At 40.4% G+C, this 19,211-nt stretch overlaps 1 protein-coding gene across 1 annotated transcript; it reads right to left on the reverse strand.

The window, feature by feature from the left end:
* Window positions 1–617: 617 nt before the first annotated feature.
* ARL9 (ADP ribosylation factor like GTPase 9) lies at window positions 618–18,940 on the reverse strand. The gene is given in 6 exon segments (XM_060097065.1): window positions 618–797; window positions 2,092–2,095; window positions 12,471–12,642; window positions 15,480–15,642; window positions 18,510–18,631; window positions 18,634–18,940. Coding segments are annotated over 6 exon segments (948 nt in total).
* Between the last annotated feature and the right edge of the window lie 271 nt (window positions 18,941–19,211).

The raw sequence follows: 19,211 nt of genomic DNA on the forward strand, positions 1-19,211 counted from the left end.
TTGCTACTGTTCACTTTAATTTGGTTGATTAAAAATCCAAATCCTGGAATTCTCTGGTGGAGCAGTGGTTAAGAATCCACCTGCCAATGCAGGGGACATGGGTTCAAGCCCTGGTCTGGGTAGATCCCACATGCCACGGAGCAATGAAGCCCATGCACCACAACTACTGAGCCTGTGCTCTACAGCCTGCGAGCCACAACTACTGAGCCAATGTGCCACAACTACTGAAGCCCATGCACCTAGAGCCCATGCTCCGCAACAAGAGAAGCCACCGCAATGAGAAGCCCATGCACCACAATGAAAGTAGTCCCCACTCACTGCAACTAGAGAAAGCCTGCATGCAGCAACAAAGACCCAACGCAGCCAAAAATAAATAAAAATTTAAAAAAATCAAAATCCCTCCAAATATATTGTTTTGCCATGATTTTTAAAGTTCAAAATATAGAGATCCTCTTAATCAATTAATATTATCTTATATATGTGTATATGCCATGCATTGAGAACATAGGAAATGCCTTATTTTTTATTGGAAAGTGGAAACTTTTGGCTTCCAGCCTGACACTAAACATTCCCTGGTGACATTCAAATCATGAGCCTCACAGTGGGCCTAGGCCTGATCACTGCACATCTGCAGCCAGCTGTGCAATCAGGTCTCTGGCATCTTGCATGATGGAGGGTATCTCTGAGCCATTCTCAGTCACCTGGGTTCCGAACAAGAACATCTTCCTGTCATTTCCCACCTCAGATAATGCCAAAGCTTCATGGATATCTGTAATGTGATAGGCTGCTTCAAGATCCTTCACCAAGAATGAAAAAAGAATTGAGAAAAAGTTGGTTATTTTGCAATCTTTTTGGACAGATACATTTATTACTCTCATTTATTGCTCTCAATGACCACACCTCCATTCTAATATGGAGGATACTGTAATCCCATTACTATGATCTTAATGATTGTTTGAATATAATGATTTTCATTGGAATTATATCAGCATTTATGAGTTATCATCAAAAAAGTATGTTCTGGAGTGAAGTTAAGTCAATATAATACCTTAATCAATTTCCTAAACAGTGCAGTCAATCTGCTTCTAATTTTGTTTTTCCATTTTTATCTTTATTTTCCTAAGATTATTATTATTTATTTTTATTTTAATTTTATTTTTTTTGTGGTACGCGGGCCTCTCACCGCTGCGGCCTCTCCCATTGCGGAGCACAGGCTCCGGACGCGCAGGCCCAGCGGCCATGGCTCACGGGCCCAGCCGCTCCGCAGCACGCAGGATCCTCCCAGACCGGGGCACGAACCCGTGTCCCCTGCATCGGCAGGCGGACTCTCAACCACTGCGCTACCAGGGAAGCCCTAAGATTATTTTAAATTTGTCTTTAACAATAGAAACTTGATTCATTAATTGGTTTTTGTCCATATCATATTTTATTGATTAAGCATTTGCCAAATGTGAGTTTTCTTTTGCAACCATTATTTCTACTGAACAAAAAATTGGGGATCAAATTTGGGGGATGGAGGGAGACAGAGAAGGGATAAGGGAGGAAGTGAATTTAGAAAATGGCGTGGTGGGTAAAGGAGGCTGAGAGGTGAGGGACAGATGGAGGGAAAGAGGACAAGATGGAGAAGTGGGGAAGGCTTAAAGGACGGAAACCCACTGGGAGAGGCAGAGAGAGGAGAGATTAAAACGAGGAGACAGAAAGCATGTGTTTATGCTGCATGCCAAGGTCAAAATCTCCTTGAGGTCAAAATGCCAAGGTCAAAACATATTTCTTTGCCTCTCACACATCAAGAATTATTTATGCAAATGACCTCTGACATTTCCTCCCCTAAATACATACACAGATTCAGTTATAGTTTTTAAGTCCTTTGCAAAAGTTTAAGTATTTTCACTCCTAAAATTGCATTTGTATTTGGCTTTTTGTTGTTTCACAGTGTTTTCCCATAGCTTTAGGGCATCATCTGGAAATAGTCCAATATTGTGTCATTTTTTTTCTTGTACCAATGTAAACCTATCAAATTCCATAACTGGGAGTCTGTGAGACTTTTCCTGATGTGGTACGATTACCTTTCTGGTCCTCCCAATATATTACCTGTCTGAAACCTGAATTCACTTATTCCTAGAGCCCGCAGTGAATTTTGCAATTGTGTTAATGAATCTAGTAACATGTGGACAATGTCTCAAGTTAAAAAAAAAAAGTCACTGATGGAATTGGAGAGGAAGAAAATAGGAGAAGGAGGGTGTTGCGTGGGAGGAGAGGCTCCTTGTAATGATAAAAGCACATCAGGGATAAATATCAGGTGCATTCAACACTTACATAACTGTGCCTTAATAGAGATCATCACTCAAAGAGTAAAGATAGTAAGTTGACGTTTTAAAAATACTTATGTAATAACTTGAACCAATGAGTCATACAAAAGAATAAATTACTTTGGCCAAGGAGTATCAACCAAGATGCATTAAACTTAAACTAGAATATCCAAACCTTTTATTATTAAATTCAGTAAAAGTTATAAATTTGACACCAAATGGCTCTGTTTATTCAATTTGATGAAGAGATATAAACCACAAAGGAGAGTATTGCTAAATTTGACTATTAAAAATGAAAACCTGGGACTTCCCTGGTGGCACAGTGGTTAAGAATCCGCCTGCCAATGCAGGGGACACAGGTTCGAGCCCTGGTCCAGGAAGATCCCACATGCCATGGAACAACTAAGCCCATGTGCCACAACTACTGAGCCTGCACTCTAGAGCCCATGAGTCACAACTACTGGGCCTGCGTGCCACAGCTACTGAAACCTGCATGCCTAGGGCCCGTGCTTCACAACAAGAGAAGCCACCACAATGAGAAGTCCGAGCACCGCAACAAAGAGTAGCCCCCACTCACCACAACTAGAGAAAGCCTGCGCACAGCAACAAAGACCCAACACAGACAAAAATAAAAATAAGTAAATTTATTTAAAAAATGAAAACCTATGTATTAAAAAGAGAACCATAAACAAAGTAAAATGATAAGCTAATAGATTGCTGGAGAAGATATGTGTAATGCATGTAACAGACAAAAGTTTTTCCAAAGGACATGAAAGACTCCTACAACTCAGAGGAGAGAAGATAAACACCGTAACAGGAATTTGGGGAAAGATATTACAAGATAATTTACAAATGTGAAAATTCATTTCAAAGAATGAAACTAATTTGAAACTGATAACCAGTGAACATCTGAAAAACTGTTCAAGCTCACTAGTAATTAAGGAAATGCAAATTAGAATAATAAGATAAAATTTCATCCCCATGAGACTGGCAAAAATGAAAGTTTGACAAACCAAGTATTGACAAGGATGTGGATCTATAAAAACTGTCATATAGCGCTTCCCTGGTGGCGCAGTGATTGGGAGTCCGCCTGCCGATGCAGGGGACGCGGGCTCGTGCCCTGGTCCGGGAAGATCCCACATGCCGCGGAGCGGCTGGGCCCGTGAGCCATGGCCGCTGAGCCTGCGCGTCTGGAGCCTGTGCTCCGCGACGAGAGAGGCCACAACAGTGAGAGGCCTGCATACCACACACACACGAAAAAAAAACAAAAAACAACTGTCATATACTGCTGGTAGGAAAAATAAACTGGTTCAATACCTTTGGAAAGCAACTTGGTAATATCTAGCAAAATTGAATATGGACAAATCCAAAACCCAGCAATTCCTCATGCACTAGAGAAATATTGGTATACATCAACGAGGAGACACATACATGAAGATTCACTGTAGAACTGATTTTAGCAATAAAACATTGGAAATAAACCAAATATCCAACAAGAAAATGGTAAAGCTGTGGTATATTCATGCAATGGAATACTATACAGCTTACTTAAATGTACCAGGATCCTCTAAATCTTTACAGTTTGTGGTACTTAAGATGCTCATTAAAAAAAAAATCTCCAGCTTTTCTTTTAGAAATAATCTGCTGGACTAGCATCTATGCTGGACTTTAATATAGGCTCCTACTTTTAGATGGTCATTTGTAATTATTTAGTTTACTTCCATAAATATTCACCCATAGAAGTAGTGGAAGAAATGGCAGGAACTGAGCTCTCTTATGACTGGCAAACCTAGCAATTAAGAGAGGGGTTTTAGCATTACAGGCATACCTCAGAGATATTTCAAATTTGGTTCCAGACTACTGCAATAAAATGAATACTGCAGGGCTTCCCTGGTGGCGCAGTGGTTGAGAGTCCGCCTGCCGATGCAGGGGACACGGGTTCGTGCCCCGGTCCGGGAAGATCCCACATGCCGCAGAGTGGCTGGGCCTGTGAGCCATGGCCGCTGAGCCTGTGTGTCCGGAGCCTGTGCTCCGCAATGGGAGAGGCCACAACAGTGAGAGGCCCGCATACCGCAAAAAAAAAAAAAAAAAAAAAAAAGAATACTGCAATAAAGCTAGTCACATGAATTTTTTTGTCTCTCAGTGCATATAAAAGTTATGTTTACACTACTGTAGTCTATTAAGTGTGCAATAGCATTGTCTAAAAAAAGTACATACCTTAATTAAAAAATACCTTACTGCTAAAAAATGCTAGCCATCATCGGAGCCTGCAGCAAGTTGTAATCTTTTTGCAATAGTAACATCAAAGATCACTGATCACAGATTATCATAACAAATATAATAATAATCTTAAAAGTTTGAAATATTGCAAGAATTACCAAAATGCTACACAGAGACATGAAGTGAGAAATGCTTTTGGGAAAATGGTACCTATAGACTTGCTCGATGCAGGGTTGCCACAAACCTTTGATTTGTAAAAAACACAATATCTGCAAAGTGCAATAAAATGAGGTATGCCTGTACAATGCTATAGATGTCTAATACCTTTTTTAAACTTTCTTTATTGTAGTAAAATACACATAAAGAAATTTGCCATATTAACCAATTTTAAGTGTACAGGTAAGTACATTCACATTGTTGTACACCATCCATCTCCAGAACACTTTTCAACTTGTAAAACTGATACTCTGTACCCATTAAACAATAACTTCCCGTTTCTCCCTCCCCCAGGCCCTGGCAACCACTATTCTACTTTTGGTTTCTATGAATTTGACTACTCTAGGGACCTCATAAAAGTGTATTCAGGGATTTCACTGGTGGCACAGTGGTTAAGAATCCGCCTGCCAATGCAGGGGACATGGGTTCGAGCCCTGGCCCGGGAAGATCCCACATGCCATGGAGCAACTAAGCCCATGTGCCACAACTACTAAGCCTGTGCTCTAGAACCCGCGGGCCACAACTACTGAGCCCGTGTGCCACAACTACTGAATCCCACATGCCTAGAGCCTGTGGTCCGCAACAAGAGAAGCCACCGCAATGAGAAGCCCACACACTGCAACAAAGAGTAGCCCCCACTCGCCGCAACTAGAGAAAGCCTGCATGGAGCAACAAAGACCCAATGCAGCCAAAAATAAATAAATAAATAAATATTTTTTTTAAAAACAGTGTAATCATACAGTATTTGGCCTTTTGTGACTGGCTTATTTCACTTAGCATAATGTCTTCAAAGTTCATCTATTTTGTAGCATGTGTCAGAATTTCCTTTTTTAAGGCTGAATAATATCCATTGTATGTATATATCACATTTTGTTTATCCATTCATCTGTGGATGGACATTTGGGTTGCTTCTACCTTTTGGCTACTGTGAATAATTCTGCTATGAATATGGCTGTTCAAATATCTGTTTCAGTTCCTGCTTTCAATTCTATTGGTTATATACCCAGAAGTGTATTGCTGGACTATATGAAAACTCTATTTTTAATTTTTTAAGGAACTGCCATACTGTTTTTCACAGTGGCTCTACCATTTGACATCCCCACCAACACTGCACAAGGGTTCCAATTTCTTCATGAACATTTAATATTTTAATGCATGTGTGTGAAATAAATTCAGGTCAGGCTAATTGATCTAAAACCACTTCTTTATACATATTAAACATGCAAATATTTTGTAGAAATCAATTCAAAAGTCAATAAATGTTTACTGAATTAAATTCAACAGATAGATTGGTTCAAGATGGTGGAGTAGAAGGACGTGTGCTCACTCCTTGCAAGAGGACTGGAATCACAACTAACTGCTGAACAGTCATCGACAGGAAGACACTGGAACTCACCAAAAAAGATACCCCAAGTCTAAAGACAAAGGAGAAGCCACAATGAGATGGTAGGAGGGCGTAATCACAATAAAATCAAATCCCATAACTGCTGGGTGGGTGACTCACAAACTAGAGAACACTTATACCACAGAAGTCCACCCACTGGAGTGAAGGTTCTGAGCCCCACATCAGGCTTCCCAACCTGGGGGTCTAGCAACAGCAGGAGGAATTCCTAGAGAATCAGAATTTGAAGGCTAGCGGGATTTGATTGCAGGACTTTGACAGGACAGGGGGGAAACAGAGACTCCACTCTTGGAGGGCACACTCAAAGTAGTGTGCGCATCAGGACCCACGGGAAGAAGCAGTGGCCCCATAGGAGACTGAACCAGACTTACCTGCTAGTGTTGGAGGGTCTGTGGCAGAAGCGGGGGGTGGCTGTGGCTCACCAAGGGACAAGGACACTGGCAGCAGAAGTTCTGGGAAGTACTACTTGGCGTGAGCCCTCCCAGAGTCTACCATTAGCCCCACCAAAGAGCTGGTAGGCTCCAGTGCTGGGTTGCCTCAGGCCAAAGAACCAACAGGGAGGGAACCCAACCCCACCCATCAGCAGACAAGCTGATTAAAGTTTTACTGAGCTCTGCCCACCACAGCAAGACCCAACCCTACCCACCACCAGTCCCTCCCATCAGGAAGCTTGCACAAACCTCTTAGATAGCCTCATCCATCAGAGGACAGACAGCAGAAGCAAGAGTAACTACAATTCTGCAGCCTGTGGAATGAAACCACATTCACAGAAAGATAGACAAAATGAAAAGGCAGAGGACTATGTCCCAGATGAAGGAACAAGATAAAACCCCAGTAAAACAACTAAAGGAAGTGGGGATAGGCAACCTTCCAGAAGAAGAATTGAGAGTAATGATAGTGAAGATGATCCAGGACCTCGGAAAAACAATGGAGGCAAGGATTGAGAAGATGCAAGAAATGTTTAACAAAGACCTAGAAGAATTAAAGAACAAACAAACAGAGATGACAATACAATAACTGAAATGAAAAATACACTAGAAGGAATCAATAGCAGCATAACTAAAGCAGAAGAATGGATAAGTGACCTGGAAGACAGAATGGTGGAATTCACTGCCATGGAACAGACAAAGAAAAAAGAATGAAAAGAAATGAAGACAGCCTAAGAGACCTCTGGGACAACATTAAATGCAACAACATTCTCATTATAGGGGTCCCAGAAGGAGAAGAAAGAGAGAAAGGGCCTTAGAAAATATTTGAAGAGATTATAGACAAAAACTTCCCTAACATGGGAAAGGAAATAGACACCCAAGTCCAGAAAGTGAAGAGAGTCCCATGCAGGAAAAACCCAAGGAAAAACACATTGAGACACATAGTAATCAAATTGGCAAAAATTAAAGACAAAGAAAAATTATTGAAAGCAACAAGGAAAAAACAACAAATAACATACAAGGGAACTCCCATAAGGTTAACAGCTGATTTCTCAGAAGAAACTTTACAAGCCAGAAGGGAGTCACATGACATATTTAAAGTGATGAAAGGGAAGAACCTACAACCAAGATTACTCTACCCAGCAAGGATCTCATTCAGATTCGAGGGAGAAATCAAAAGCTTTACAGAGAAGCAAAAGCTAAGAGAATTCAGCACCACCAAACCAGCTCTACAACAAATGCTAAAGGAACTTCTCTAGGCAGGAAACAAAAGAGGAGAAAAGGACCTACAATAACAAACCCATAACAATAAAGAAAATGGTAATAGGAACATACATATCGATAATTACCTTAAATGTGAATGGATTAAATGCTCCAACCAAAAGACACAGGTTCGCTGAATGGATACAAAAACAAGACCCATATATATGCTGTCTACAAGAGACAAACTTCAGACCTAGGGACACATACAGACAGAGAGTGAGGGGATGGAAAAAGATTTTCCATGCGAATGGAAATCAAAAGAAACCTGAAGTAGCAATACTCATATAAGATAAAATAGACTTTAAAATAAAGACTGTTACAAGAGACAAGGAAGGACACTACATAATGATCAAGGGATCAATCCAAGAAGAATATATAACAATTATAAATATATATGCACCCAACATAGGAGCACCTCAATACATAAGGCAACTGCTAACAGCCATAAAAGAAGAAATCGACAGTAACACAATAATAGTGGCAGACATTAACACCTCACTTACACCAATGGACAGATCATCCAGACAGAAAATTAATAAGGAAACAGAAGCTTTATATGACACAATAGTCCAGATAGATTTAATTGATATTTATAGGACATTCCATCCAAAAACAGCAGATTACATTTTCTTCTCAAGGGCCCACGGAACATTCTCCAGGATAGATCACATCTTGGGTCACAAATCAAACCTCGGTAAATTTAAGAAAACTGAAATCATATCAAGCATCTTTTCTGACCACAAAGGTAAGAGATTAGAAATGAATTACAGGGAAAAAAAAAAACCTAAAAAACACAAACACATGGAGGCAAACAATACATTACTAAATAACCAAGAGATCACTGAAGAAAGCAAGGAGGAAATATAAAAAAAACCTAGAGACAAATGACAATGAAAACACGACGATCCAAAAACTATGGAATGCAGCACAAGCAGTGCTAAGAGGGAAGTTTATAGAGATACAATCCTACCTCAAGAAACAAGAAAAATCTCAGATAAACAATCTAACCTTACACCTAAAGGAAATAGAGAAAGAAGAACAAACAAAACCCAGAGTTAGCAGAAGGAAAGAAATCATAAAGATCAGAGCAGAAATAAATGAAATAGAAACAAAGAAAACAAGAGCAAAGACAAAGAAAACTAAAAGCTGGTTCTTTGATAAGATAAACAAATTTGATAAACCTTTAGCTAGACTCATCAAGAAAAAGAGGGAGAGGACTCAAATCAATAAAATTAGAAATGAAAAAGAAGTTACAATGGACACTGCAGAAATACAAAGCATCATAAGAAACTACTAAAAGCAACTCTATGCCAATAAAATGGATAACCTGGAAGAAATGGACAAATTCTTAGAAAGGTATAATCTTCCAAGACTGAACCAGGAAGAAATAGAAAATATGAACAGACCAATCACAAGTAATGAAATTGAAACTGTGATTAAAAATCTTCCAACAAACAAAAGTCCTGTACCAGATGGCTTCACAGGTGAATTCTATCAAACATTTAGAGAAGAGCTAACACCCAGCCTTCTCAAACTCTTCCAAAAATTGCAGAGGAAGGAACACTCCCAAACTCATTCTACGAGGCCACCATCAGCCTGACACCAACACCAGACAGAGATACTACAAGAAAGGAAAATTACAGACCAATATCACTGATGCAAAAAACAGAATATGGATGCAAAAATCCTCAACAAAATACTAGCAAACAGAATCCAACAACACATTAAAAGGATCATACACCATGATCAAGTGGGATTTATTGCAGGGATGCAAGGATTCTTCAATATACGCAAATCAATCAATGTGATACACCATATTAACAAACTGAAGGAGAAAAACCATATGGTCATCTCAATAGATGCAGAAAAAGCTTTTGACAAAATTCAATACCCATTTATGATAAAAACTCTCCAGAAAATGGACATAGAGGGAACCTACCTCAACATAATAAAGGCCATATATGACAAACCCACAGCAAACATCATTCTGAATGGTGAAAAACTGAAAGCATTTCCTCTAAAATCAGGAACAAGACAAGGATGTCCACTCTCACCATTATTATTCAGCATAGTTTTGGAAGTCCTAGCCACAGCAATCAGAGAAGAAAAAGAAATAAAAGGAATACAAATTGGAAAAGAAGAAGTAAAACTGTCACTGTTTGCAGATGACATGACACTATACATTGAGAATCCTAAAGATGCCACCAGAAAACTACTAGAGCTAATCAATGAATTTGGTAAAGTTGCAGGATACAAAATTAATGCACAGAAATCTCTTGCATTCCTATACACTAATGATGAAAAATCTGAAAGAGAAATTAAGGAAACACTCTCATTTACCATTGCAACAAAAAGACAAAACACCTAGGAATAAACCTACCTAAGGAGACAAAAGACCTGTATGCAGAACACTATAAGAGACTGATGAAAGAAATCAAAGATGACACAAACAGATGGAGAGATATACCATGTTCTTGGATTGGAAGAACCAATATTGTGAAAATGACTATAGTACACAAAGCAATCTACGGATTCAATGCAATCCCTATCAAATTACCAGTGGCATTTTTTTACAGAACTATAACAAAAAATCTTAAAATCTGTATGGAGACACAAAAGACCCCGAATAGCCAAAGCAGTCGTGAGGGAAAAAAACAGAGCTGGAGGAATCAGACTCCCTGACTTCAGACTATACTACAAAGGTATAGTAATCATATAATATGGTACTGGCACAAAAACAGAAATATAGATCAATGCAACAGGATAGAAAGCCCAGAGATAAACCCATGCACCTATGGTCAACTAATCTATAACAAAGGAGGCAAGGATATACAATGGAGAAAAGACAGTCTCTTCAATAAGTGGTACTAGGAATACTGGACAGCTACATGTAAAAGAATGAAATTAGAACTCTCTCTAACACCATACAGAAAAATAAACTCAAAATGGATTAAAGACCTAAATATAAGACTGGACACTATAAAACTATTAGAGGAAAACATAGGAAGAACACTCTTTGACATAAATCACAGCAAGATCTTTTTTGACCCACCTCCTAGAGTAATGGAAATAAAAACAAAAATAAACAAATGGGACCTACTGAAACTTAAAAGCTTTTGCACAGCAAAGGAGACTATAAACAAAACGAAAAGACAACCCTCAGAATGGGAGAAAATATTTGCAAACGAATCAACGGACAAAGGATTAGTCTCCAAAATATATAAACAGCTCATGTAGCTCAATATTAAAAAAACAAACAACCCAATGCAAAAATGGGCAGAAGACCTAAATAGACATCTCTCCTAAGAGGACATACAGATGGCCAAGAGGCACATGAAAAGCTGCTCAACATCACTAATTATTAGAGAAATGCAAATCAAAACTACAATGAGGTATCACCACACCAGTCAGAATGAGCATCATCAGAAAATCTACAAACAATAAATGCTGGAGAGGGTGTGGAGAATTGGGAACCCTCTTGCACTGTTGATAGGAATGTAAATTGATACAGCCACTATGGAGAACAATATGGAGGTTCCTTAAACTAAAAATAGAATTACCATATGACCTAGCAATCCCACTACTGGGCATATACCCAGAGAAATCCATAATTCAAAAAGACACATGCACCCCAATGTTCATTGCAGCACTATTTACGATAGCCAGGTCATGGAAGCAACCTAAATGGTCATCGACAGATGAATTGATAAAGTAGATAAGGTATATGTATACAATGGGATATTACTCAGCTATAAAAAGGAATGAAATTGGGTCATTTGTAGAGACGTGGATGGACCTAGAGACTGTCATACAGAGTGAACTAAGTCAGAAAGAGAAAAACAAATATCATATATTAATGCATATATGTGGAACCTAGAAAAATGGTACAGATGAACCGGTTTGCAGGGCAGAAGCTGAGACACAGATGTAGAGAACAAATATGTGGACACCAAGTCGGGAAAGTGTCGGGGTGGGGGGTGGGATGAATTGGGAGATCGGGATTGACATATATACACCAATATGTATAAAACAGATAACTAATAAGAACCTGCTCTGTAAAAAATAAATAGATAAAATTAAATTAAAAAAATAAATTCAACGGGTATTTGTTGAATTCCTACTATGTACAAGGCATTATGCTAGGTTTTACAAGGGACACAAAGGTGAATGATAGTCTCTGTTCTCAAGGAATTTACTGCTGTCCCTTGGTATCTGAGGGGGATTGGTTGCAAGACCCCAGCAGACACCAAAATCTGAGGATGCTCAAGCCCCTTACATAAAATGGCATAGTATTTGCAAATAACTTATGCACATTCTCCCATATACTTTAAATCATCTCTAGATTACTTATAATCCCTAATACAATGTAAATGCTATGTAAATAGTTGCCTGTGTGTGGCAAATACAAGTTTTACTTTCTGGAGCTTTCCAGAATCTTTTTTTTCCTGATCCACAGGTGGTTGAATCCACGGATATGGAGGGCTGACTGTATAATCCAATAGATCTAATAGTATAAACTGAACTGAACATAGAACATATTATTGAATATCTTGCTATTAAAAGTAGACATTTCTACTTCTTGTATTAATAATAAAACTATTGAGTACAATTTATATTTGCACAAATTTTTACCTGTTTGCAAACACAACCAGAGGAAGGATTGGATTTGTCCCAATTAGTTGATGAAGGTGCTTCTTGGCTTCAGGTAATCTGTTGTGATCTGCTGAATCTACCACAAAGATTAGCAGCAATCCCTTGGACAGGTACATTTCCCAACAGGAACGGAAAGGTTCGCTGCCACCAACTACAAAGAACAGTAGAGAAGGAAGACACACACACAAACCTCAGAAGAGTCCACTGAAGGGGGAAGGAAAGACACATTTTGAAAATTTCTGAACACTGGATACGTATTCTGATAAAAGACCTCTGTGAGACTCTACCCAATTCTTCGAACAACTTGAGCGATGTTACTGGGGAAATGATTGGTGGGAATATTTACCCTCCACAAGCGGGTCACTCATTCTGGAACACAAAGGACCAGCATAAAGATCTTAAATTTGTACTACAGTGGATGCCTCCTGATCTGTTATACACAGCAGCCATGATGGCCAGTGCCTGTCTGTCAGGTATAACTCAGCGAATGGGAGTAGGATACTAAAATAATTCAGGGTGGTGGGTTAAAACACATATTTCTCTAAAATAAGTTTTAAATGGACTGATTTAAATGTCATTGGCTAGCCTCACTTGCACAACTTTTTTCCTTTGTCAAAATCCCAGAACTAATTTCCTCTCTTAATCTTGCACTAAGAGTTAATATGATCCTGTGGGCATTCAGGAATACTTGCTTCAGAAGAAATTCCTTTGGGTTATTTCATTCTGCTGATTCTTCCCAGAAGAAACTTTTTGGAATGATAATAATACATACACAATGAATTCAGTTTTTATTTTCCTCCTGGGACAGAATATGACAAACAATAGCCCACAGCCTAAATCTGGCTCATTGCCTATTTTTGTACAGCCCATGAACAAAAAATGGATTCTACCTTTTTAAATGTTTGGGGAAAAACAGAATACCATTTTGTAACACATGAACATCATATCACATTTGGATTTCAGTACAAATAAAGTTGTATGAGAACACAGGCACGTAGATTTGTGCACATATGGTCTCCGGCTGCTTTTGCAGTACAACTGCAGGGTTGAGTAGCTGCACAGAGTCCATGCGGCCACAAAGTCTACATTAGCTACTCTCGAGCCCTCTGCAGAAAAAGTGTGCAGACTCCTGTTGTAGGGACTTAACAATACCATTTAAAAAACGAATAGGAAAGGGTGTTGATTTGTCTTTGTTTTCCTTTGTATGGAGAGCCAGGCTAGTCATTCTTTGAAGTATTTTGTGTTTTTAATTTTTTTAAAGAATGTGTATAATCCAAGTAATTCATATGGTTTTAACATATGTAGTTTGAAGATGAATGAACATGTCGTTCCCCATGTTTTTGGCAACACCATGACATTTCACCTACATAGGGATTGCTATCTTTTAGGTATTAACTTCTAACTTAACAGCAATGTAGTTGAGAACACAGTTTGTATGATGCATCCTCTTTGAAAACTTTGTTAAGACTTGCTGTATGGCCCAGTAAGCGGTCATTGCTGGTAACTGTTCTGTGAGTGTTTGAGAAGAATGTGAATTTTAACTTTTGTATGTGGCTAAAATTGTCTAATTGGACAATTTTATATTATTCACTAGATTGAACTTGTTGACTGTGTTCAAATTTTATATATCTCTGCAGATTTTTTTCTCCTTGATCTTATTAATGATTGACAAAGATATGTTGAAACCCCTCACTCCAACGGCAGATCTGTCCATTTCTCCCCCTAATTGGAGTTTTCTTTTTTCTTCCTATCTCCCTTTCCTTTTTTCCTTCCCTTTCCTTTCCTTCCCTTTTTTCTTTTCACTTTATATTTTGAGACTTTTGTTAGCCATCCATTTCATTAAAAATATTATTTCTTCCATAGCTTCTGGGGAAATTGAACTCTATTCTTAACAATGCTTTTATCATAAAGATTTGCCTGCAGATTTACCAATTTCTCTTCCCACCATTTTCTCTTCGCAACTGAATGAAAGCAAAAATTCATAGCATTTTACTTGCAGGCTGGAGGTGGGGTACAAAAGGGGGTACAGAAAACTGCCAGTTTTCTGGCTTGAGCATGTTGATGGGTGAGGAGACATTTACTGACCAGTTGGATTACAAGGGAAAGGAACAGATACGGAGATATATCAAACATTTTGTCTTGGCGATATTAGGCTTGAGAGGCCAGTGAGACAGGCTGGAGAGATGTTTGGCTGGAGAGATAAATTTGGGAGTCATTAGCATATAGATAGTATTTAATGTCAAGAGGAAAGGTGAGGGCCTCCCTGGTGGCGCAGTGGTTAAGAGTCCGCCTGCCGATGCAGGGGATATGGGTTCGTGCCCCGGTCTGGGAGGATCCCATATGCCGCGGAGCGGCTGGGCCCGTGAGCCATGGCCGCTGGGCCTGCGCATCCGGAGCCTGTGCTCCGCAACGGGAGAGGCCACAACAGTGAGAGGCCCACATACCGCAAAAAGAAAAAAAAAAAAAAAAAAAAAAAGAGGAAAGGTGAAATCATCCTAGGAGAGACTGTAAAGAGGAGACAAGAGGATCTAATGCAACTTTGTGGTACAGCAATATTTTGAGAGGTGGTGACTCCAGAACTACCAGAGGAGGGGTTTCTGGGTTGCCATCTGGTTACAAGAGGTTTGGAGCTTACCTCTATTGGCATTTGCAGAGAAGGAAACACACTGTATTTACTTGGATTGCATTTATATTTGGGGTAGTAAGGGAGGAGGGAGGCTGTTATAGGAAGGGTGTGAAAGCCTTCCCCTCAACTCCCCTTTATCACCACCACTGCAAAAAGAAGAAAATGAAAAGAACAGAAAGTGATTCCCACACTGTACCCAAGCACTAAACTACATATGCATTCTGAAAGTCTAGGAAAATCTGACCCAGTGTTTCATTTCACAAGGACCCAATGTTGATAACATTAAATCTGGCTTAAGGTATAACGATAATGTGGCTATAGGCTATCGGTTATCCCCAGAACTACTGAGAAAGACAGCTTACTCTCCAGGAACTCCAACTGGCTGTCTTCAGTGCTGATGCACACTGCATTGAAACCTTGGGTTGGTGCCACGCTGTGCTGGACTCTGTTTAAAGCTAGAAAGTGGAGAACACTGGTCTTTCCTGCTCCATCCAGGCCCAGCACTAGGATCTGCTTATTTTTCTCCTGCGAAACAAAAGATAAGTCAATAAAGCTATGCTATCAGGGCCTGGTTTTCCTGGCTCCTGGCAGTGTGCCTGCCAATAATATTGTGGAATTGTAAACCAGAACAAAACTTTGCAAAACATTTAATAGGTCTAGAACAAACTGTACCAGTCAGTTTGTATTTTATATAATCAGCCATCAGTTATGTGATATTAATTGCATACCCCCTCTCCATCCCCCAACTCCTGGTCAATCTATCAAATAAATACTTTATATATATATATATATATATATATATATATATATATATATATATCAGGATTTATGGGAGGTGCCATATTTTCAGGGTGAATTTTCAGACTTCACTTTGCTTCCTGAGTTCACGTCTACTGGAGACTGCAACAGAATTCAATTTGTTGTATGGGGTCTTGGGGCCTACTTGTTCCATATATTGACTTTGCCACTCAGTATGTAAGCAGCTAAGGTCTCATATTATTAATCTGTCTTGTCTTCCCAGTTGAATCGCTAGATTAAAAGCTCTTAGGGCAAGGTTACCCTCATAAATGAAAAGGCAAAGATTATAGAAACTGTTAAACCAGTTCCAATCATAATTGAGTATTTAAAAATCTGAGGCTAAAACCTGATGAACTAGATGTAGAATTTAAGAAGAAGCATTCTACCAACATACCAACCTCAGAAAATTTTATGACAAGTGATTGAGGGGCAAGAAAGGCAGGCTGGTATGAAGACAGAAATAGAAATTTCAGAGTGCTCAGAAAGGTGACTTTTAGGGTACAAACTTTAATGTAAACAGTAATAAATGAGCAACAATCCAGCCAGACTACTCACAGGAATTCTATTCTATTTCGCAAACAGCCTACTAAAGAGATTTCTCATGCATATAAAACACTAATAAATGTCTTCAGTGGCATTGGTTTAAAAATAATAATCTTATACATTTCTGCTTGAACACTAAATGTAGACATTAGACTTAGACTGGATTTCTGTTTAAAAAAAAAAAAAGTCATCCTAAACAGCACTAAATGTCTATCCCACCTCCCACCTCTTTTTTTTTTTTTTTTTTTTTTTTAAATATATAAGATCTATGTAAAAGTAAGATGGTTTAAGGTCTGGTCTAATAGGGTCTTGTGTACAGGGCAGCATTTAATAAACCTGTCTAGTGAATAACAGAATGTTTGTTTTTGAAGTGAATTCTTGATGGCTCTTAAAAGCAAAAGGTATTTCCATAGGTGTTTCCTCTCTCCATCCCCACTTCCTCCGTTCCCTCTTACCCACACCTAAATGTCATAGTGTCATTCTGAGAGAGTGATGGTAAGGAAGAGGGATTGATGCATGAAGGGGATGCTTTAAAGCAATGATGCCACCAAGAACTGGCTGCAAGATGTGGATTGTGTCCCCCCTCATTATCTCCACCAATGGCTCTACTCAGGCTATCCCAACATATTCCATCAGTTCCAAGATGCTGTTTGTTTTTTGGGTTTTTTTTTTTTTTTCCTTCACATTTTAACATCTCTGAAATGAGGACTTTACAATCTATGGTATGTCACATTTTGGTTGGCAGCATTTTTTTTCTTTGTTTGTGTTACCTAAAATAATGGCACCTTAGATCCTATGAAATTTTGTGAATAAAAACAGTTCCCTACTCCCTTTCCAACCATATCGCTGCTCCTAAACCCCTAGAAATTCTGCAGTCACTGATGCTTTACATTTTGCTTATTTTTTAGTCTACAATACAAGCCTCCTCATGTTTATAATCTCTTAAGAAAAGCTGGGGTTACTGTAAACCAGGAGTTCAGACCTGAAATGTGATTCTCAACACCACTGTTCCTTGCAAAAGTTATTCATTTAACTATATGTGAACCTATGTAGTCTGTGTTTTACCAGAGATCAAATCTCCATTAATAATTCACATTGTTTAGAACCAGAAAGCAGCTCTGAGCTCAGGAACTCCAGGAGCACAGAGCCCACTGAGCTGATCCAAATAATGCCTGTTTTTCCTTCTTCCCCCTCAATTTTTAAATCGTGGTAAAATACACAACATAAAATTTACCATCATAACCATTCTTAAACATATGGTGATATTAAATCCATTCATAATATTGTGCAACCATCACCACTATCCATCTCCAAAACTGTTCATCTTGTAAGGTTGAAACTGTACTTATTAAACTCGAACTCCGCACTCCCCCTCCCCCCAGGCCCCACCATTCTATTCTCTATAATTCTGACTACTCTAGGTACATCATATACGTGGAATCATAGGTATTTGTCCTTTTGTGACTGCAGTGCCTGGTTTCTGAGGCCTCTCAGTTAAACCTTTGTGTCCGTCCCTTCTGGGCGCTGGTGGTCTGAAAACAATGAAAGTAGTAACCTCAGCGCCCACAGAAAATGTCCAGAGGGACCCAAAACACATCCTGCACAAATTCGGGAACCCTGCACCTTCCCACATGGAACTTACGTAACAGAAAAGACTGGGAGAGAGAGCGCATGTGTGGTGAGTGTTTGGGGCTGGTTTCAGTGTCCTGGGCGGACTGGGAGCTAGCGTTGGGCGTCGGACAGAGATGGGGCTGGAAAGAGGGCTGTTCCCCGCGCTCCCGTGAACCCGACTAAGGCCTCCTCTTCAACACTAGACCTGACGAGACCTGACCTTCATCAACACTAGACCTAGACCTTGGACGCAGGGCCGGGGTTAGGGGTGAAAGCGGGCAAGGGGCTGGGGAGATGGTGTTCGCAGCTTGGCACACCCGTTCCATCCGTGGGTACAACGCCCGCACACGAGACCGGATTCCCTCCGACACGAGAGCCGGCGCTCCGGCCAGAACGCCGACAACGGCCTTGGGTGAGGGTCTGAGGCACCCGTCTCTTACCAGCAGCTCCAGCGGGGGCTTTGCCAACGTGCTGTTGTCCTTCTCTTTCTCTTCTTTTTCCGTAAATTGCTCCTTCCCCTTCTCCGTCTCCCGCCCTTTCCTCTTTTCCTCTTTACTCTTACTTTTCTCTTCCCTCCCCCCTTTACTTTTTCCTTAATTTTCTCCTTCATCTCCTTTTTATCTTTCTCCTCCTTTCCGTTTCCCCGAATTTTCTCTTTCTCCGGCTCCTTTCCCTTCTCTCTCTTCACTTTCCCCCTCTCTCCATCCCCACCACCCGTGTTTCCGTCCCTCCTCCCACGCGCCCGCGCGCTGGAGCTGCGGTGCGGGGGTCCCCGCAGGAGTGGCCCCTGCAGAGCGGCGCAGGGAGGAGACGCAGGTCCGCGCGGCCGCCAAAACCCCCGCCCCGAGGGGCGACGGCTGCAGTCCGGCATCTCGCGCTCGCTCGCCGGTGGCTGCGCGCAGCAGACTCGCCGAACCCTGGGGCGGTAGGCGAATTGGAGAGGTTAAGGCGCGGGTAGCTAGAGGAAAGGTCGAGCCCAGGAGAGGGAGTTCGGAAAGACCGGTCAAGCAGGAAAAGCGTCCCCAGGTGCCACTTCCTTGGGAGCGCGCGCTACGGCGAGATCCCCTCGGGCTGGGCAGGGTGTCTCAGAAAGGCCTTTCGAGATGCCCAGATCTTAGCCTCTCACCTCTCCCGCCTCCTCC

This window comes from Mesoplodon densirostris, chromosome 1 (assembly GCF_025265405.1).
Source record: "Mesoplodon densirostris isolate mMesDen1 chromosome 1, mMesDen1 primary haplotype, whole genome shotgun sequence".
NCBI lineage: Eukaryota > Metazoa > Chordata > Mammalia > Artiodactyla > Ziphiidae > Mesoplodon > Mesoplodon densirostris.